At 37.2% G+C, this 23,121-nt stretch overlaps 1 protein-coding gene across 1 annotated transcript in view; it reads left to right on the forward strand.

The window, feature by feature from the left end:
• Positions 1–1,005: 1,005 nt before the first annotated feature.
• Positions 1,006–23,121, forward strand: part of LOC139709450 (putative receptor-type tyrosine-protein phosphatase mosPTP-1) — a 34,905-nt gene continuing 12,789 nt past the window's right edge. The window contains exons 1-12 of the mRNA XM_071621417.1: positions 1,006–1,061; positions 2,908–3,036; positions 5,258–5,407; positions 6,391–6,717; positions 7,005–7,075; positions 12,261–12,507; positions 14,544–14,857; positions 15,799–15,967; positions 17,062–17,152; positions 20,672–20,730; positions 22,202–22,377; positions 22,838–22,922. Coding sequence (XP_071477518.1) covers positions 1,019–1,061; positions 2,908–3,036; positions 5,258–5,407; positions 6,391–6,717; positions 7,005–7,075; positions 12,261–12,507; positions 14,544–14,857; positions 15,799–15,967; positions 17,062–17,152; positions 20,672–20,730; positions 22,202–22,377; positions 22,838–22,922 — 1,861 coding nt within the window. The 5' untranslated portion in view covers positions 1,006–1,018. The remainder of the gene's footprint in view (positions 1,062–2,907; positions 3,037–5,257; positions 5,408–6,390; positions 6,718–7,004; positions 7,076–12,260; positions 12,508–14,543; positions 14,858–15,798; positions 15,968–17,061; positions 17,153–20,671; positions 20,731–22,201; positions 22,378–22,837; positions 22,923–23,121) is intronic.

Here is a 23,121-nt window from a genome sequence, read left to right on the forward strand (position 1 = left end):
TGCATTACTATTCAAGTCTCCTTCTTTATTTACATAATTATTGACAATAACAGACAGTAGCTGCATGGTTACTCATGACACATGAACTGTAATTATGTCACAGATAATGTGTAATCAAAATTGTTGAAATTTAGAAACTAGCTATAATGGGTATCATATTTGTATATATTATTATGTTTGATTATCAAATCAGAATCAGAATCGTATCGGAATCAGAATTATATTGATGAAAAAATTGTAAATGATTCCAGACGGAAAATAAATAAATCAAATCAAATCAAATCAAATTATCTAAAAGAACCCAAATACAATGCATTTTTTTTTTTTTGAGGGGCATGAGAGGCATTATCAGAATAAAAATTGACATAATTTAAGTACTGTTTTACAGGCAGCTCTCTGCATTACCTTATGCAAAGAAGTGTAATTCATTGTTTACTTACTATTACCCATGATTGCAGGTTGTGGCAACTATGGGAAGAGTTGCTCTTTGGTCTGCTCATCTAGAGGAAACTGCCAACATCGCCTCTTGTCCGTCTCTGACGCCTAACTAACAAGTGGTTCAGGCATGTCCATTGTTAGGGCCATTGTCAGCACACACCCACATACACATCATTGGTTCCTGTGCAAAGTTCAATTTTTGTACAGAGGGTTAAAATTTGACCAAAATCTGAAACCATACTTCAAAATCAATCATAGATTCAATGAAACTGATTTATGCTTTCACATTCAAATTACCTCCAACAAAATTGTACACTATTCAGCTATTACTCATGTCAATGACAGTTTTATCGGATGAATAGTTTTTGAACTATTAATGATCAAAAGTGGGAAATGTTTTTGAAGCACCTAGTATAACAGGAAGTTTGCATTATCTTATGCAACGAAGTAGAGCGTTCACGTACTTGTACTTGTGTTTCCAGGTTGTGGTAACAATTACTGGGGTAAGACATGCCAGTTGAGATGCTCAGCTGCTGGAAACTGTCAAAATCGTCTTTTGTCCGTTCCTGACCCCGTGGGTATGTCATGCCAAGCCGGATTCGGAGGAAACAGATGCGAAACAGGTTTTGCTTTTTAATGTACCCTTTACAATTACCTAACAAATTGGTTATTTGTATACTGACACATTTGGGGACTGTATTTGCGTCTTTGAAAACAGCAGTAGTTGTCAGTGATGGGTAGATGACGTTACTATTATTGCTTACGAGAAATATTACCAAGATAGTTCCCTTCAGTGGAACGCCGGTAAGGTTTATGAGGAGTATCGTCAATTTCATTTTACGTGTACAGGTACATCATTAGATTGTTATAGCTCCGCTTTTGACACTAGTAATTTGAAATACCAAGATACAATCATCGCAAAAGAGAACACGTGAGGCCTATATATAAGAGAGAAATACGGGCACCTCTCTGTCTCTCTGAGTAATTCTACCATAGAATATACTATGATTACGTGATGTTTCCAGTCGTCATCTCTTATATTTTGCTTGGAAAACGTTTGCAAAAGTATTTTTAAAGATCATAATCGGAGAACATAGTGTAGTAAAACGGGCTAACATCAGGTTGATTCTGCTTCAAGCCTCTTATGAAATATTTCATTTTTCGTTCATGACAATGTATTTAAAAAAACAAACAAACAAACTTTGATATCTCTTTTTTTTTTTGCTAGATATGTTGTGTTCATCACGATTACCCACACTTATCACACACATTTCATATTTGTAGGGGTGCAGTTAAGGGCTTTTTACACTTGTAAATTTTTGCTTAGCCCCGGACCAACGGTGGGGCTAAGGGGGGGGGGGGGGGGGCCTTAGCCCCACCGTTGGTACGGGACTATCCTTAGCCCACTTTCTGTTTACACTCGTTTTTGCCAAAGTGGGCTAGCCCCACCGATAGTACGGTACTATCTGGCCCTGCAAAATAGCAGGGGTTAGCACCGCAATTGCGGTGCCAAGCAAGTGAGTGTAAACAGAACGAAAAAATAATCCTGGGCTAAGCGACGGAGACGAAGTCCGACCCTCACTGACCAATCAGAAACGAGGTAATCAAGTGCTGCCGGTGCGTGCGTGTACGTGTACAGTACACAGCGTAATTATGAATATTCATGTGGTTTGGAAAGTCCGGGGCTAAGAAATACGAGTGTAAAAAGGTCAGTTTTCTCCTTAGCCCCGGACAAGAGATAGTACGGGACTAATTGGCGAGTGTAAAAAGCTGAAAAAATTGGTACGGGACTAACGATAGTCCTGGGTCAGAGAAAGTCCGGGGTTAAGAAACACAAGTGTAAAAAGCCCTTTAGATGCTTCTTCTTGGAGTCAGAATGCAAGTGTCTTTCTTTATTCAATGTTCTCCAATTTATTCCATTGCATTTACAGTGTACAGCATGTGTTAACAGTCTTTTTTTCGGTGACTTTTCGGTGGCCTGTTTACATTTTGTACACATTGTTTACATATGAGATGTGGTGAAGACAGCATGGCAAAGGGAGCGGAAAGGAAGTGGGAACTGATTGTCGCTTATCAGCATTTTGGAATATTAGTTGATCTTGACAGCGAGAAAGAAACCAGAGAACGGATAAGGAGCTTGGCTGTTGGAAGGGTGGCTGGTAGATGGATGTAATGTATGAGAAGGGTGACTATAAAATCAACGAAACATGTTGTTTGCGGTCACAGCAAAAGTAGACATAATACTAAACTTGCACAGACAATAACACAAAAACACACACACACACACACACACACAATCAGCATGTTTGAATAGAATGATTAGATTCGGTGCATCGGCTACTCAAATAATCGTGCGTTACGAGTTTCATTTGATATCATATATCATTTCATTTCATGTCATTAATATATAAAATAGCGATTACATTTAAAGCAGTCACGATGGCAATCGCGTTGCTATTCTCTCTTCAGTTTGCTACGGAGGAACTTTTGGAGCCAACTGTGAGCTGAACTGTAACTGTGCGTCCGGTGTGACGTGTAACTCGGCCACTGGATGCCAAGGAGACTGTGCCGCTGGGTATTGGGGAGATCTGTGTCAGGGTAAGAAAGAAAAATGAGGATGTTCCGTATATTTTTACCCCACTAGTGCTAAAATCTGAAGTGAGCTTTTGCCATCATTCATCGTCCGTCTTGCGTAGTGTTATAGTACAATATAATATTATAGTAGGATGGAAGGCGTTGCTTTATTAGTGACTTAGCTGGACTTAGCTGGACTTTTTGTTTGTTTTGAGGTGCAGGGTCACATAATTATGATTTAATAGGATATAGCTGTAGTTATAAGTTTGTTCATGGCGGGGGGGGGGGGGCAAGTTTCATTTTGTTTTATTTCTTCTTGAAGAAGAAGAAGATGAAGAAGACACATTTTTTTCTATTTGTGACCCTGCACCTCAAAACAAACAAAAAGTCGCAAGACATAAATTTTTAATTAAGACCATATTCTGAAAGAGCAGACTTCAAGCTTTAAAATGATGTATAACTCAAATCAAATGGACTCTCCTAACCTATCTAAATATTGGAAAGAAAGCACAAACTCTGGAAAAGTGTGAACTGAGAAAAGAGTCTCTGAAGTACAGTGTCTATTCAAGCGCTTAATCTTTACCAAACCGTGCTGGCTGTGCGATGAATGGGACAAAAAAACAGGAAGTAAACCACGAGAATAACAACAATGAAGGGATTATCAGATTAAACTGAAATTAAGCATGCCTCATTAACACATTCAGTCCATAATTAATGCCAACTTTCAAAGCAGTAGCACTATCCTTTTAAAAGTTATTATAGTTGAAAGTGAAGAGTGTGGACAAGGTTTTTCAGAAATGAAAAAGGGATTCTAAAGACACACCTAATCGCACTATTCTACCAAAAATGTTCGAGATAAACTGCTAAAAAAACACACTTTCCTGCCCGTTTTATGATACCAAATTTTAGCATAATGTAAAAGAAGACCCGCTCTTTCAGAAAATAAGAAAAAGTCAAGTTCGGCTAGGTTGACCCATTTCACTTATTTTCAGTCCTCACGCAAAATCAGTGTGTGCGACTTTATGTTCGCTTTGAGGTGCACGGTCACATTTGTCACCAAACTTGGCAGGCATTATCACAAGGGTGACAAAATGTTGGTGATATTGGGCCGAATGCATAAAACAAGCAATTACTTGTAAGCAATTGCTTCAAGCAAAAGCACAAGCTCGTCTAGCAAAAGGTCTAGCTCAAGTAATTGCTTAAATCCATATGCATAACTTTTTGCTTGTGCTTATACCCTTTGCTTGTACCGCACAAAAGGGACGTCACGTCTGTGCGAACACAAGAACAAAGGAGAGTGTGGCAGCTTGTATTTGAAAGGGCATGTGTGTTCGGAAACATTTCCTGACATAGCAAAATAGCTATGAAATGACACTCATAAATGCACACACAGGCGCACAGACACATCTATATAATCATATACACACACACGTACTGACTGATTTCCATCGTTACTTATATTAGCCCGGATGTGCCAGATCGCACGTGGAGAGAGGTCTCCTTGCTCTCCACCGAAGTCAGACATCCTACCTGTTTTTCATCACATTTTTCAACAACTGGACATTCCAGTTGTGGAAACGAAAAAGTTTATTACACTACATATGAGTAATTTCTTGTAGATTTATGCCACTCCTGCACAAGAGTGTGGTATTTCCTTTATGAATATGAAAATGATACTTAAAAGGGAACTTCCCAGTTAAGCAAAAGCTCAATCTAATTTTACAACGCTTGGAAAATCGTAAGCAGTTGTTAGCAAGAACAAGAAAAGGGTATATTTTATGCATACGTTTTTAAGCAAATGCTTGGTCTCTGACCAATTGCTTGCGGGCAGCGAGCAATTGCTTGTGCTTGCTAGCAAGAGCTACTGCTCGCAAGCAATTGCTTGTTTTTATGCATACGGATTCAGGTAAAAGGCTAGCACTAGCAATTGCTAGCGTTTATGCATCTGGCCCATTGGCACCATGCCACAAGAACCCCCAGATTAGACAATAGAAATAAAGTGCACACTGAAAATATAATGTTCTACATTCTAATATCTTTCTGCTGCTACAATAATGTATACAAATGGACACCCTTGCATGGGTCTCTTGCTTGTAATGAGATGCTTGTGATTTAACTTCTTATTTGCTTGCTAAGGAATGTAACAATTACTGTAAAAGAATATTAATGAAATGTGTTTTTCGTTTTTATTTGAAATTTTTAAATAGTTTTCAATTGTATTTCCCTTGTCAACTAATTGCACAAGCCTCTGGAGCGTGCAACGAAGGTTATTTCGGAACCCTATGTAATTATCCCTGCCACTGTAAGACTAGCAGCACTTGTGATCAGATTAGCGGCCAGTGTCCTAATGATGACTCCTGCGCGGATGGCTGGGCTGGGTCGGATTGTCAGCAAGGTATAGTTATATAACAAAAGTTCCCCTATTATACATAACACTTAAAAAAAGAAGAAAAAAACTAAGCAGCGTTTCTGTTACTGTCACTAGAATAGTTCAGAGCATACTGGAATTATATGAAGGTAGAAGTTAAGGATGTGACAGGCTTTAGTGTTTCTTGGTAGCCGGTAAACTAGAATTTGGTGTCGGGCATCTTTGTTTTAATGTGTAAAGTCAATATATGGAAGCATAATCATGACCCCACTCATAGGTCTTTATAGAGTCAGCTAATTTGATAGTGATAGAATGAACGGTTGGTATTGTATTTAACAACATTAAGACTTCACCATCGCAAAGGTTTAATGCAATACAATGAGCCGCCAGAATATTTTAAATTCGTGACATGCTTTTTTTTTTAAATCTAACACTGATTTTGGTCTCATCGTCACGTGCAAATCAAATGACTTAGCGCTTTCGTCTTCTTGCAGTAATTTAATACACCGCCACTGGTACGTACATATAGAAAAATAAGATCATAAGAACCATGCATTTGCTAGATAACTGCTCTCAGCAACAAGTCATCTTTAAGTAACCACAGGGATCGATTTTATATATGCAAGTTTTTTCCTTTTCCTGTCATTTAATTGCGGGGGTGGGGGGGGGGGGTCAATAAAGGAAATTTGATGACTATTTCTTTGCAGGCGCAGTCTGATACTCATAAGACTTGACTTAAGAAGCAATTGTTATATTCATGTTTCTAATTACCGTCAACGACCGTATACGGAACAGAACACGAGTATTACTACTAAGGAATTCTAAACATACCGTAGAACAATACTAAACATACCGTTATCTTGGCTTTTCAGGTAAATCATTATACTACACAGACAATCAGAAAAGGCTTACACCATGTCTAGTCTTGTTAGTCACAGGAGTAAGAAATATTTTATTTTTCTAACACAAACATTCCAGGCTATATTTATCCGTTGTTCTCTTATTTTTAGCATTGCCAAGACTGGTGGATTCTCCCTGGATATTGGATGTAACAAGCGATTCAGTTTTAATAGCATGGAACGCCTGGAAGGACGGCTACGATTATGGCACTGGACCGGTGCACTCGTACCTGATTACGTACAGTTGGACAGATGACGTAGGGAACACAGGCAACTCTGATGAACCCGTTGTCATCTCTGGGGACAGCACTGCTAATATCACTGGTCTTTATGGATATAGAGATTATGAGTTTCTTCTGTCCGTCAGGCGAGAGGTAGACGGTATACCAACGGGTGGGATCAGCAGTTCACCTATCAGAGTAAAGACACAATGCGATGGTGAGTCCAAGCAATACTTTTGGATTATCCTACATGTTTTAAATTCGAATATCTCAGTGTACAACCTGGTGTATGCTGTAAAAATCATTTTCGCGGGTGTGTTTGCTTTAATAGAAACGCCTAAAATTAGTGTTAAGGTCATAAATATGCACATAATCTATTTTGGTTACAATATGAAAACAGTGTGGGATAAGAGTGGCTGTTAACGTCTCATACAGGTCTTTTTTATTTTTCACTGACCTTTTTTTTTTCCAATTTGTTTCTCATTGCTTGCCAAATGTTCTCAGCGCCTCTTTACGCTCCATCAGCGATGACTGTCAACATCACTGGTGCAGTTAGTATCGAAGTAACTTGGCAGGTAAGAATGAAAGCAAGTGGTTCGAAAGACGGCAGTAAAAGATGAAACATACAGGTATGGTGTATTTCGCTCTACATGTAAGATTGAGATGATAGTGAACCCATTATTACTGGAAAGCAGTTCTTTATAACACTCTATTTATAATGGGACACTGTTGCAAAGGGCATATAACTCTGGACTTTCAATCGGACATCCCTGGCTAGTGTTTATAAGTCTTTGGCAAGATGTTGTACACGGTATATCCCCTCCACTCATGTGTATAAGTTAGTACCTGGCAACAACAGAGTAATGTCAATGACAGCCGGAAGCCGCCGGTAGGCCAAGAGCAACAGTGAAAGATGATTATCAAATTATTATTCTGGATTTCAGTTCAGTTCAGTTCAGTTTTTATTTCTGCATTTCAAAATCAATACAAATCAACAAATCAACAAAATACTTACATAGTCATTTACACAGCTAATATTCGTAACGTTTCGATCTTACATACATTTTCCTTTTTTCAAGTACGAATATCATATATGAAAGGAAGCAATAGGAAATGATAAAAATGAAATGCAGGGGACCATCATCATAAGCTTAGCTTGACGAGGAAGATGGCCCCAGGTAAAGAGATACATAAAGAAAATCTTGCCACTCACTGAGTGGGGGGGTAATTGTGCGAAGGGCACAATAAAGATTGATTGATTGATTGATTGATTGATTGATTGATTTTATTTCTGCCTTTTTCCAAATCACACATAACAAAAGAATACACATATTCACGTTACACGACATTTAAGCAAGCATATACTGTCTTACAAATTAATTCAAGGTACATATACATATACACACTACGAACATGACAGTATTCGATGTATAAAACATGTAGCATATCACTCACAAAAAAGAAAGTTCGGAGGAGAATCATCAAATCAACACTTGTAGATTTTATGAATAATAATGAAGTATTCATTCAGAGCATAATGATCACGTCGTTTCATTAAACGAATTTCAAAGAGAAGAATATAACAGAGGGGATTTGGATAAATTGATATTAGAAATTAAACATTTTGGTTATTATAATAACAGAAAAGCAGGAGACCGCGATCATAAGCAGCAGCTTGACATGGATCGAGGCCTCGGGGTAAAATTCAAAGCTTAAAATCGATTTACATATCTGTATAATGGACGTGTCTACCAAAGCAGAATCAATAGTCAAATCGAAAATATTGTAATAATTTATGAAATTAAAAGTAAAGGAGAAATTCAAAATAGTTTTCGTTTGTTTCTTATCAATAGGCATTTTTTACCAAAATGCTGTGCTGAGGTGAGTGCTGTGCTGTGCTGTGCTATGCTGTGCTGTGCGGAGCTGTGCATGTGATACAATACAATTTTATTAATTTAATGTTTAAGAGAGACCATAAAGAAAAATTAACATGGCAATGTGTAGTGCATCAGCGTTCTACATGACCCTTTATATAATTATATTTTTTATTCATTTTCCATATTCCACATTTCGTACAAGTTTTATATTCCATTTGATTTGAAGCAGAAATGTTTTTCACACAATGGTCAGTTTCAACCAATAATGCACAAATGTATAAGGACATATTTAACGTGTAATATGAGGAACCCACTAAAAAGCAAAGCTTGTAGGATGTGGGTTCCAAAAATATAACATAGGGTTTTAGTACAGTATATCAAAGTCAGAAGTGACGTAACATGCAAAATTCAAAATATCGAGAATATTACAATGTTTACGGGAGGTACAAAGTATAATGTTTATGATTAACTTATGGTATAAATGCTTAGAAAAGTAGGAAGTTAATCAAACTGGTGAGGTCTTCCGAGCGAGGCATCATTTGGGTATATGCAAAAAAAAAAAAAAAATTTAAGCGATTACGGCAAAATAATTACAAGTAGGATTTTAGAAAATTGGCTTTGAGATTTTTCTTAAAGGAGCTTAAAGAACTTGAGTGCAACCGAACCGAATCTAAGTCATTCCAGAAAGAAGGGCCGGTAGATGTAATTGTCTTAAGGGCTAGAACTGTACGAACAGGGGAAAAATGATAGGATTCACTGTGTCTTGTAGGGTAAGTATGAATATCACTGTTTTTCACAAACATTGAGGAAAATATACTAGGAAGGTCACCAGTATTCAACTTATACATGAAAATTCCAACATGATATAAATACAAATCATAAATTTTTAACAATTTACTTGAAACAAACAATTCATCAGTGTGATCAAAAAATTGTGCTCGATTTATAATTATAAGGCCTTTTTCTGAACCAAAAATAAGCTTCAATTTTAGTCTTTGAGCAATTCCCCCAGGCTAATATTCCGTCATTAAAGTAAGGTAATAATAAAGTTGTATAAAGAGAATGCAATATTGGCTTTGGGAAGAGATATTTCAGTTTGTGAATAATTCCAACATTCATGCACAACAATTCACATAAATAATCAACATGTACCTTCCATGAAAGGTTACTGTCAATATAAATACCTAAAAATTTTGTTGAATCTATTTGATTTAACTGTAAACCGTTCATTAAAACTAAACCTGGAAGAGATTTTATTGTGTTACTGAAAACCATATAATTGGTCTTATTTATGTTAAGCGACAATTTATTTGCCTGAATCCACTCAAACACCAACTTAAGTTCATTATTCAGAGAATCGAGCAAAACATAAGGATCTGAGTGAGAATAAAAGAGACTTGTATCATCTGCGAACAGAAGAAAAGACAGCAGAGAGGATGAGTTACGGAAGTCATTGATGTATAAAATGAATAAAAGAGGACCAAAGAGGGAGCCCTGTGGAACACCACAACAAATCGAGTTTATATCAGATTCATGATTATTTACGGAAACAAATTGAGATCGACCGGTAAGATAACTTCTGAACCACTCCAAGGCCTTTCCAAGAATGCCGTCATGATTTAGTTTATACAAAAGAATTTCGTGATCTATTGTGTCAAAGGCCTTGGAGTAGTCCAGAAACAGACCGACTGTGTGCGACTTAGTGTCTATAACTCTTACAACTTTCTCAACCAGTAGTAATATAGCATGGGTGGTTGCATGTTTTTTTTCCGAAACTCGAATTGATTATCAGCTAAAATATCACAATCGTCTACGAATTTGATTTAACGATTATTAATCACCTTCTCAAGTAATTTAGAAAAAGATGACAGAAGCGATATTGGTCGATAATTTCCTAACTCATCCTCTCTGCCTTTCTTATAGATTGGAATAACTTTAGCAATTTTCATTTTAATGGGCACAATAAAGATAAATTCAAAATGTGAACTAAGGGTGATAGTATTTCGTTTACAATACATTTCATGAGGTGATTAGAAATCCCATCATGACCTGTACTCTTCTTGGGGCTAAAAGAATTGACAATATCTACGACCTCTGTTTCAAGTACTGGGAGAAAAAATAAAGACTGTGGATTGGAACTTAAAAGGTGAGAATGAAAGGGTCTGTGTACAGATAAAATATTGCGGGCCAGATTCGGACCAATATTAACAACAAAAAAAAAGAGCTGAATGCTTCCGCAATTTCCACATCATCTCTTAAATTCTTCCCTTCACAAAGGATATTATCGATGATACCCTTATTTACACGTTTATGAATAACGCTATTTATTACATGCCAGGTAGATTTTGCATCTGACCTGTGCTGTTCAAACAAAGAACAAAAATAATCTTTTTTTGCTTTACGTAACAGGGACGTAAGAGTATTCCGATATTTAATGTACTTTGGTTTATTCAAATCTGTATTACATGAAAATAAAGTATTTTTTCTGTTTATGGATCTACGTAAAGCTTTTGTTATCCAGGGTGAGCGCGGAACTGTTTTGTAGTTTCCTCTTTGATTTCTCAAAGGGAAATGCAAGTGATATAAAGGTACCAAAATATTCATAAATCTGTCGTACGCGTCATTCGGATCAGTGGAGTTTAAAACCTCATCCCAATCAGTTTCGGATAAACTTTGTTTGAACAGCTGGATGTTATGATCGGAGAACACTCGTGATTGCGATAATTTTTTACACACCTTTTGTTTATGCGATTCAGGTACAGTAGAAATGGAAGAAACTATAACGGGAAAATGATCTGATATGTCCGTAACAGCGATACATTGATCATCATAATCATGGCTGTTTAAAGATATCGATCAGTGTTGCGGAGGCTCCAAATAATCTTGTAGGCTTGGTGATACAAGGAGTGAAAGAGGATGATACCATAGTATCAAGAAAATCACGTGTTTGTGGCTTACCATAATCAAGTAAGTCTAAGTTAAAATCTCCCATTATGTACACGTGTTTGTTGCGGAGATAGGGCGAATCTAAAATAATTTCTAAGGTTGAGATGAAGTCAGAATGATTACAATTTGGGGGCTTGTAAATTTCTCCTATCAATACTTTTTTTACCACCTGGCATACTTATGTCAATGAAAATACTTTCAATTGAATCAGACATATAATTTAAATGGGTTATCATTTCAAATGTCAAATTATTCTTCATATAAAATGCCACACCTCCACCTCGTTTACAAACTCTGTTATTTGTTACCAGTGTGTAACCATCTAATTGTACAAGGGAAGTGAAATTTTCAGTCATCCAAGTTTTACATAATCCCAAAACTGAAAGTTTTACATTGAAAGTGTCAAGAAATAATTGTAACTGGTCAAAATTTTTAATCAAACTCCTTATATTATAATGCAAAACTGAGAAAGTATACTCCGCTCTGAAAGACTTAAGCTGTGCTACGTGTTGCGGTAAAATATTACAAGATGTTGTTAGTTTCGGATGGAATGTAGCGTCATGGTCATCATAAATAAGGTCAAGATTAGGCATATCATCATTAAGAGTATTCATATCATCAATACCGTTGGATACACTACCTAACATTTTTAACAGACATACATGGGTAAGGTAATAAGGTTGTGTAACATTGCTTGGGATCATCCTCAGAAGAGAATACAATAACATCAGATATCTCAGTTTGCTCAACCAATTTGTTACAATCTGAAATGCATATGACATGTATATAACATGTATAAGAACAATGTATATAACATGTATAAGAACAATGGAGAACAGAAATCTATTAAGGCATTCAAGGTACTTTGGCATATCTAAAGAAATGAAAAAGAAAATGTTACTCAAACTGTAACAAATGTTGTGGTTCCTATGTAAAGCTGCCCAACCAACCTGGGTCAGAGTGGCTTAGGTGCAACTCGTCTTCATTCAGCTACAACTTGACGTACTGGCCGAGCGAATACCCAGCCGATTTTAGAGTCATGGGGTTCGAAGGTGACTATTCCATCACCCATCTTGCAACCGACTTGAGTCCTTGTACTGAGTACATTTTCTCTGTGGTGATTATCAACTCGATAGACTTGCCCGGGCCTGAGGGGAAAATAAATGGAACAACTGATGTTATAGGTAAGTTAATGCAATGAAGACTTTCTGTCCACACGGATCGTATAAGCCTAACTCACTGGAGGAGACATCGCTGCGACTTGTGCGACTCAAAAGCCAAAATATTTGCTGAAATGTTTATAAGTTTACAACCTACATGTATATCCAACAATCTATATAAATATCCAAAAAATCGCGCCGTCTCCGTCAGTCCGTGGACATCCTCGAGGCGTCTTCTCAATAACGGATACGTCGCCGCGACATCTCCGCAACGTCTCCGCATAGTCGCTGGTAGGTCGCCATTGGTACCCGCAAGGTTGCAAAAACGTCCTGGATACGTTGCTACAACCAAGAAGACGTCTCCGTGGCCTGATGGAGGATTAAAAAATAGAATAGTCTTGAAAAATATCTAACATGTTCAAATCTCTTGCAATTTCCGCAAATCATCCTAGCTTGCACGAGACGTTGCGGAGATGTTGCGGAGACGTCACCGCAACCAGCGAGACTCGAGTCGCCACCAGGTTGCCACCTTGTTCCAAGCCAATAAGATACCTACTTCGAATATAAAAAGAAACCGATAAGAAATTGTGAGCACTTCATAGTAACTACATAGCACCCAAGCACTGTCGAGAAGTTGGTGGATGGGGGCTTACCTAAGCTCACCTAAAATCAGCTGGTAATGTCTTCAGAGGGATTACTCCTGAAACTGCAACGAAGAAATTGTTTTCCCCTCCATGAGTAACGACACAAAATATCACACAAGAGCTTATGTGCTTCTTTATGTTTTGTTTTGGGACCGCGTAGTTATAAACTAAAATTAATTATTCCTTCGGCTCAGGTGCATGAAAGAAAAAAGATCCCACCAAGCTTCATGGTGGTGTTAGTATACATGCTATAAAAACGATTTTCATGGTTGTGGTACTAGTACTCCTTTGGCGCCCAGTTTGGTCGACACTACCACTGACACACACATACACACACACATGATTATGTACCTCTTAATAACTACATTTCCTTTACAACGTAGTGATACGTAAAGGAATTTAGATTTACCACAATGGAGAAGAGAGAAATGTCAGCATAAATATATGGGTCCAGCCAAACTAGCTCTACTTTGTATAGATGCCAGAAGATCTATCTGTCACAGTCAACGTCAAGAACAATGTATGCCATTTACATTTGCGAGTATCTAATGTAACATGAGACTTTATACTATTTAGAAATAGAAACTTTGGATGTAGGAGAGGAATTCCTGAAATTGACATAATCATATCATTTCATATACGACTCCGATGCTGAGCTCCCACGTAACCAACTGAGCAATATGAACTGTGCATACGTTGTTGTTTTTTTCTGTATTTCTTAGGATGGTCCCTACCAATTGACATAAAAATGGTTTGTTTATTTTTTTTTCTTTAAGTATCAGTGATCATGAATATGTAAAAACACAAAGTTTCTTGCCGATGCAAGACATTCGACAAAATGTGACCACAACTGCCCACACAGGCGCCCTTGACTAAGATTGGCTAAGTGTTTACGCGGTCCCATAGATATGTCTCAGTTGAGATTACAAAAGTGGCATTTGAATTGGCAACGAATACCCCTGTCATTGGTAGGCTTTATTTTTTTTTAAGTTAGCGCAACCATACACGATATTTCATCTATAAAAAAGAATAAGAAAAATACTTAACGGCTTATAAAATTTAACTGAATATAACATTATAGTGTGATAGAAAATCCTGAAGGTGGAATTAGTCTCAATTGATATGACATGACAGAGTAAAAGACTGTGTATAAAAAAGTACACCAATTATTGTGATAGTTGTTAATGTGTAAATATTATATGTATGTGTGTGTGTGTGTGTGTGTGTGTGTGTGTGAGTGTATTTTTCAGTGGTATTGGTATTCATGGTTTCGTACATGTATTCCAACATAATGAACCGAATCATTCTCATGAGTAAGTCAATGGTATGTAGTGTTTTTTTTTGTCTGTTTGTTTTTTGTTTTGTTTTTTACAAAAGTAGTGACGTAAAAAACGAAAGCAATGTTTCTCTACTCAGCACCTGATCCAGTGGACGATCTTACAGCTACCTCGGAGTCGTATGATAACGTCAAGATATTGTGGGCAGAACCAGCAACAAAGTGCTTCCCACTCGCCTACCAAGTCACACGCACCCTTCTACTACGGGACCAGTGCGACGACACTGAATCAGACAACTCAAAAGTGTCTCTACAACAAATGAGACCTTCTACACCTATGACGACTTGTATGCACATTCAACATACAACTTTACTGTCCTCCCATATTATGTGGAACGTGACGACTACATGGCCATACAGGCATCGTGGACGATGTTTCATTCAAATGAATCAGGTACTTCATAACAGAAATTAAGTGAGTGAAAGTATGATTGTGTGTGGAAAATATATCTAAATATGCTTCTCAACTGTAGTGAATGGCTTATGGACCATGAATCCATGGTGGTATCTTTTGCATGAAAAACATCTTTTGTTTTCGGTTAGCCTCTCTTTCGAATATTCCATGTGATAACTATGAATAATGAAATTGACTTAAAATAACACGAAGAAGAAAAAAAAAGAAACAACATCAGAGTAATAACGGTGCCAGCGAAAAGGCAAAGGTGTTGAATCGTCTGCTTGAGAGAGGAAGAAAAAAATGGAAGAAATTTGTGATATTTGGGAAAGACTACGTGCATTTTTTTTTTCGTGAGTCGCAAAGGCTATCAGTTGGACATATACATTATTTAATGTATCATTTAGTGTTTGTATCAACTAATTTTGCATATGAACTTCAAATCTTGGTTGTTCTTACAAATAATGTAGGATTTGGATGAATGCCTCTCATATGCATATCTCTTTCTCTTACGTATGAACTCTGGACGTTATACAGAGACTGCAAAAGATAGGAAAAGAGACAAACATAAAATAAAGAATGTGTAAATTGATTAGTGAGAAACCTCTCGCGTGTGGTATCAGTAGCGTACTTTAGCCATATCTTACAAGCCGGTTGTGGTTTCATGATGTTCATGATGATTACAAGTGTAATCCAGTTTAAATCGAAGTTTTCTTTTGTACTTTGTAATACAAACAGATAATGGACATGGGAATTTTGAAGAAAAAAAAAGTAGGACCAAACTTCGTAAAAATAATATTGATTGATATGTAGTTCCTACAGAAAAACCCGGTAACCTTGCAGTAGGAACTAGCACGAAACAGGCGCTGACATACATATGGATAATACCACCATGTGAAACCAGGAATGGAGATATTTTCTATCGATGTACATTCGTGAAGCTACGAGATGACGACCCCCCTACTTTTCCAGAGGACATATTCACGGCTTCTACGACTTTGACGTATCGGTCCTTATCGGATTACACAAGCTATAACTTCACTGTCTGTGCATACACCTCTGCTGGAGCGGGTCCGTGCGACAGTATTCAAGCCAGAACCCTACCAAGTGGTTCGTATTTACTGATATCCTGATATCCTGATTGTCTGATGCTTAGGTGTGTGTGTGTGTGTGTGTGTGTTCAAACTTGAATTAATTTACCGAGTATGAGATGATATTACAATATTTCAATATTTGTGTTAACATGACTTATGATGCTGTATATGGATGGTATTGCTTTAATCGGAAACACAAACTATAAGGCTACGTCACAGCTGATCTAAAATAATACAATGTAATAATAATCAAAACATTTCGGAAAAAACGAAATCAGTTGGATTCGAGCCTATCTACTTTTTTTTTTTTTTTGGTAGCGACAATTCGACCAGGCTATCTCTGGTAGCTCTAAATTCCGGCATTTCTCTCGCTTAACAAGCCTTGTCTGCGTTGTGTTTTTAACATTTTTAACATGTCGGAAGGTCGCTATAAAAACGAACATTCTCTCGTCCTCGTGGATGATCCATTCCTCTCGCTCGAGAAGTTTTGTCAATCTTGGATAACTTATCATACAGCAATGTGTTTACTTGATCAGAGCCTGACTAATTATTCCTAATTTCGATCGTGTAAGTGCCGGCAACCAGGCATAGTAGTCGTCTGGAAGCAGCGTCGCTGCACGGAAAGCACTAAATGACAGGTTCGAGTCCCAATCGTTTCAATATTTGGACGTGTTTGTTAATAAAATTTATATTTCACCAGTCAATTTGCCAATATAGCGATCTTAAAAAACAGATAAATTCGTCAAAAAAAAAAATAAAAGCGTTACAACACATCTCCCCTCATGAATAATTTCTTTCTCCCACACAAACGTTGCTCTTAAATTTAGTAGCTATTGAAATTGGTATTACAAACAAGCAGTTGACATGACTTTGCATAATAAAAAGGACTTTTTTTTCAAAATTGCGTGATCCAGAAGTATCATTCGAGACTCACCAAATTTGGAAATCCATTTCCTCGAACATCTCACCAATGGTGATACAGAGTTTTGCATTTTGGCAGTACTAATGACAGGCATGCATAATCATATAACTCTTATAATCCACTTCGTTATTTCGCTATGTAATCGCATATGAAGCTTTAACATGTCTTTTTTTTTTTTGTTCATGCAGCTTCAGTGGGTTTGATCGCTGGCCTCGGAGTCGGTATCCCTCTACTCTTGATAGTCCTGGTCGTCGGCATTGTCTTCCGTCGCAGGCAACGGTGAGTGCAACAATAAATGTATCTTTCATAAACTGAGCGGACTCTAAAGCAATCACCATTGCCAATTTTCATCAGCCGAAATCAGTAGCAACTCTTTCAGTGTCTTTCCCACTTGTACGTACGAATAAGTTGTGGTGAGTGAGTGAGCGCCTAGGCAGCTCCTCATACTGCTCCATCTCTTTTTGCTTCTATGTACTGTGCAGTGGATTTTTGTAGTATAGTTCATGACCAAGTTGTTGTGTATTGCGTCAGGATCCATCAACACCGCCCTGAAGCTGCTAAATGGTCAAATGTATGACTAAGTTGACATATTTTTTTCCATGATATGGCTCTACACACTTGACTGGGGTGCCATGTCTAACAGACCTACTTGACTGAGCAACCTATGGGTCTTTTGAGAAACCACAGTCTATTCAGCTACCAAGTACAGTGCTCTTCAATGTGTTGTCCGGGACAATAGTTGCAAGCCTCAGCAATGGAATTCCCTAATGCCTGCACAATTGCCCTGACACTGCTACTATTCTTTGAATCAACCCAAGCTTGCAGGGAGCCATGCATGCTGTGTACCTTGTGAGTACCTTGTGAGTGGAAAGAAGGTAAAGTCTCCCCTATCTACAAAGTCGGAGATAGAACAGACAAAAATAATTACAGACCGATTTCTGTAATACCAATTGTCATGAAAATTCTGGAGCGTGCAGTACACGATCAACTGCAATCTTACCTGCTACAACATGATTTTCATGTCTGGTTTCCGCAAGGGCCACAGCACTCATACAGTACTCACGTATTTTTCTGATTATTTGTTGAAACAGATGGATCAAGGGAAGTTAACGGAAGTAGTGTTTTTGGATTTTCGTAAAGCCTTCGATTCCGTAAACCACAGCCTTCTCTTAGAAAAATTACATATGTATGGTGTGCAAGGTATGGAATTGGCTTGGTTTACTAACTATTTAGAGAATAGGAGACAGAAAACAGTGATTGGTAAAGTAGAATCTAGCTGGGGTGAACTTGATTCGGGAGTTCCCCAAGGTTCCATACTGGGGCCCCTCCTTTTCTCTATTATGATAAATGACTTACCCAAGGTTACAACAAAGTGTCAAATTATGTTGTATGCCGATGATGCTGTTCTCTTCTTCAGTAGCTCAAATCCACAAGAAATAGAAAAGATTCTGAATTCAGCACTGCGATCTATACATGACTGGGTGACTGTAAATAAGCTGGCCCTGAACTTACAAAAAACCCAGTACATGATATTTGGTTCGCCACATAATTTGTCAAAAGTGTCTCACGGTATCTGCATCAGTGTAAATGAACATCAGCTTTCCCAGGTTGACACTTTCAAATATCTTGGAGTCTGGTTAGACCCATCGCTCACATGGAAGGAACACATTCAAAATACCAGCAAGAAGATTGGCGCAAGAATTGCTCGACTGTGCCGCATTAAAAAATACCTACCACGAAGTAGTTTGAAACTTCTTGCGAATTCACTCATTATGCCCCTCTTTGAATACTGCTGCAATGCCTGGTCAAATTGTACACAAAATACAAAAGATGTAATAATCAAACAGCATAAAAAGATGGCTAGAGTTATAACAAGAGCTGATGTTCGAACTCCGACTCAGTCAGCATTAGATGAATTGAGATGGGTACACATTGAAGAAAGGTGGAAGTTTCACAAATGCAAAATGGTATACCATGCTCTAAGTACTGAATCACCGTGCTATCTGTCAAACATGCTTGCCCAGTCTCAATCATTACATAGTCACAGAACTAGAAGTGCAGTAAATATGGGTCTGATCTTGCCAAAAACCCGAACACAGATGGGAAAACGGAGATTCTCCCATGAAGCAGCATTAATCTGGAACCAACTCCCAAATCATATTAAAAAGGCATCCTCAAAACAAGCTTTTACAAATCTGTACTGGAGGAGATAGTGAGACAAACTTGAGAATAAGCAAAATAGCTGGGTTGCTAAGTTATCAAATTGTTCATTATCTGATTTTGTTTCTTTCTATTTCATTCTTTCACGTGTGATTAGTTTGTGTGCCAAATGTTTTGTAGTGAAACATATTTTTTATTTTCTATTTTGAAAGACAAGAGTAACAGGAATATTGTGTTATTTAATTGTAAGAGACAAATAGTATGTTTTGTATTAGTATTTTTTGGGGGGTGATCAAAACTGTGTTATTGAGAGTGAGATATGGAATGTGATAGTAATTACGACTGCAGATGTAATATTGAGCGTATTTTGATTCTTTTCTTCATCTGTGATCTTTAGTGTTATATGTCATATCATGACGTATGTTTCATTACGCATGGATTGTGTATCAAATGATATCCAGTAATGTAAAGTTAATGATAATTATATGATTGTTTTTTGTTCAGAATAATGTGTATATGAAATGTTTTTTTTTTCATGTGTTTGACGGTGTTTCCATATACTTCCTTATTTCCTTATTTTTTTCTCTCTCATATGCTGTACTATTTCAGTTATTGTATAATGAATGAAAGAGTGGTATTGTGAGCAGGTTTTTTGTGTTTATTCAGCTAGCCTGTCTTTAAAGGCCCTGTCATCATTATAATTGTAAAAATGTATAAATGTGTGTGTTGATTGTTTCTGAGAAAGATTATAATTATGTAATATGATGTGAAATGAAGAATTATGGATTATGCAATATATACATGTGCTGTAACCGAGACACTTCAATCTTTCTCAGTTATGTCTCAGCATATCACTTCTCAGTTAATTGCAATGTTAAAGATGAAGTTATTTATCTATTTTTCTACCTCCGCAATACTCAATTATCTGGCCATGTTGTAAGTGTACCGCAGTTGTATATTATGTTATTTTCTTTTAATATGTTTACAATGTATGTATTTCGTGATGTACGTTATTGTATATGTAGGGCCTCTGAGAATAACAGTGTTTAGCCACTGACAGAGCTACCCTACTGAAACAAAACAAATAAATAAATAAATAAATAAATAAATAAACATCTCGACCGGAACACATCATAATTATCATTGCCATTACGCTGTACTACAGCCGCCTACTAAGCACTTCTAAGCATCTGCACTCATAACCGATTCAGCTGAAAACACCCTCCATTGTGTTTTGTATTATCAACATGCTAAGGTTCAGACAAAACATTCTCAATCTTCTAACAACGGAATTCCGTCAAACAATTAACTTTTTGCCCACTTTTGGGTATACGTAATGCTGAATGTAGTCCGTGCAACGTTGTGTTCTGGTTTGTTACTTTGTTTAAACCATACAAATGTTTGTGATTGTATTCAACAGCATGACTATTTCCTCTTTCCTTTCATATTATGAACCCTCTGAAAAACGTTCTGCCAGTTATTGTCTCTTGATCGTATTTACTATTGTGAACTTTTTGTGCGTCAAGAAAGAAGACAACCATTTTTCTTTATTCCGTCTCATTTCGCTGAGAGCAATCCACAGAAGTAACAATGTTTTCTAATGACATTTAATTTTCGCATTCTCCCCGCTTTTCTCAGATCTGCTTTCTCGCCTCAATCGGACATTATGCTTGTATCGAAATCTTCAAAAGTCAAGTGTAAGTTCTTTACAAGTATGAGTAAATAGGAGCAAGCACGTGCCCTTCCTGTAACTATTGTTTACTGTAATGTATCACTGATTGCATACAGGCGATAATACTACAATGCATTTCTTTACCAGTGTTTACAATGGGAAATGTAATGCTGCGCTTTTTACACAAAGTGCGAGTTCTGAGGAAAGAAAATCATTTGTTATAAGATATAAGATATTATCAAAAACGTAAGAGATATCATTCTGCTAGTCAACATAAGAGAGAGAAAATACACTGAACTGAATCGATTGCCGGTGATTGATACAGCTGAGTGAGTGGGTGTGGAACTACATGTAAGTTTATTGGAGAAACCGTTTGACTGGTCTATATAGTTTGCGACTACTCTGTCCATTAAAGTAGTTCACTCTTCTGGTCCGGTGAGACTCGTATCTCCTAGGGACTCTTTTGAAAGGGAAACCAAAGCCAAAATATAAATGTGGACAGGCTGAAAGCAAAAGCAGTAAAACCAGTAGAACACATAAATGAAAGTTTGAGCAAAATCCGGCAATCTATTCAAATGTTTTTGTTTGTTTGTTTTGTTTTCATTGTTCCATATTCCACAATTTAACAAATACATAAACCATAAACATAACAATACAAAGCATGGATGAATTGTCAAGTACAGCTTGACATGTGAAATATGAGGATTCTACATAGAAGCATTGCTTGTAGGGTGTAGATTCCCAGATGCGGATGTGATATTGACCCGTTCCATACGGGAACCTGGTGGCCTGCGTGTTAGTCTATGGGCATTTCAGAATTCAGTATGGAACGGGTTAATTCTTACTTGATATATGCAATTAAAGGAATGAAAAGAAATTTGTGAATTCGGGAAATGTAAACGTTGAAGCATAAAAAAGAAAAAGAAAAGACAAAGAGAACAATGTCCGCGGAAGTTAGGAAGTCATTAAGTTATGGTGTCGTCATCTGTGGATAAGGAAACTATTACACTTTATGACGTCATTATGGACAAAACTGGGAAGAAAATAATGAGACGCCAGCAGATTTTCGCTTTTGTAGCATAGTGAAAGAGCGCGTGACTTACCACTTTCAGAAGCATTACATATCAGTAACAATTGAATTGGATGTGCACTTTGCATGAAAAACAATTGTGCGATTGTAGGATTCTCGTAATATTATTGGCTTTATTGTTGTACAAATTGACGTCAAGAGCTGTATGTTGTCTCCCTATATCCAGCATTGACGGCACGAAACTTTAAAAATTCTCTTTTTTTTTTGTTTTTCAATCACGTTGTCCGATTTCAATCAAAACTTCAGACTTTAAACATTCTTATTAGGCCAACCCCGATGTATTCTACCACATATTGCTTTCACTCACTTTCTGTTTATATTGGGCTTTGGTTTCTTCTGACATGGTGTAGGCCTTTGTAGTCTGACAGGAAATGCGCTGCATTATTCTTTTAAATTACTTTTTCAGCATTCAGTCTCAGCGACGCTCCTGACCTGTCCGTCGAAGGATCCCCATACCAGGAAGTCGTTACTCCACCTAAAGAGGCTGACGCAATAATTCATGGACCCATTCTGGAGAGAAATTTGGCGAACTACGTCAAACAAAATCTTGAATCTCCCGATGGCTTCGAGAAGGAATTCAAGGTATTGAGACTATAGACGCTTTAAACGCTAACTTAACCATAGCGTGAGTGCGCTGATTCAGTTGAAATTACTGAGAGCGTTTTGTTGTGCTTTAATCATATGAATTTTCAAAACTCTTGAAAAGACCTAGTGTCCAGCAATCATTCTTTGTAGTATTTACACATCTCTCTCTTTTACATTATTTGATTTTCAGCTCTCAAACATTATAATTAAACGAGTACATATTTCCTGAACACTCACTCTTTGAACGACAGCACGTTTCAACAGTATCAACACACGTGGATACATGTCAAGAAGTTTGAATTTAAATCCAGTTGATAAATAAGGCCACGCCAGGGTATGTCCATGTCATCTCTCCTATCGTTTTGCTGTACATTCTTGATTATTTACATGAAATCTCTTTTATTCTATCAGCATAACTTTTAACGGTTGAAGGGTTCTCTGCATCTGTTCATTGCAGGATCTTTATAGCGAGGCGCATAGCAACAGCACGGCATTCCTTCCACGTAACAAAATGAAGAATCGCTACAACAACATAGTCACATGTAAGTCAATCACAAATCAAGTATTGAACAAAGGATACGATACAAAAGAACACATTGTTGAATTGGATTCCGTCCTACGCAATGTGACGAAAATAAGTTTAGGTATTTAAACAAGTTAAATATTTGCAAATAGTTGTTATGCTTATTATTCAATTTATATCAGATGGTAAGGGTGCATTTGGTGCTAGGTTAACGTTAT

This window comes from Diadema antillarum, unplaced genomic scaffold, assembly GCF_040938485.1.
Source record: "Diadema antillarum isolate AM-2024a unplaced genomic scaffold, OU_Dant_1.0 seq00001436_RagTag, whole genome shotgun sequence".
Taxonomy (NCBI): Eukaryota; Metazoa; Echinodermata; class Echinoidea; order Diadematoida; family Diadematidae; genus Diadema; species Diadema antillarum.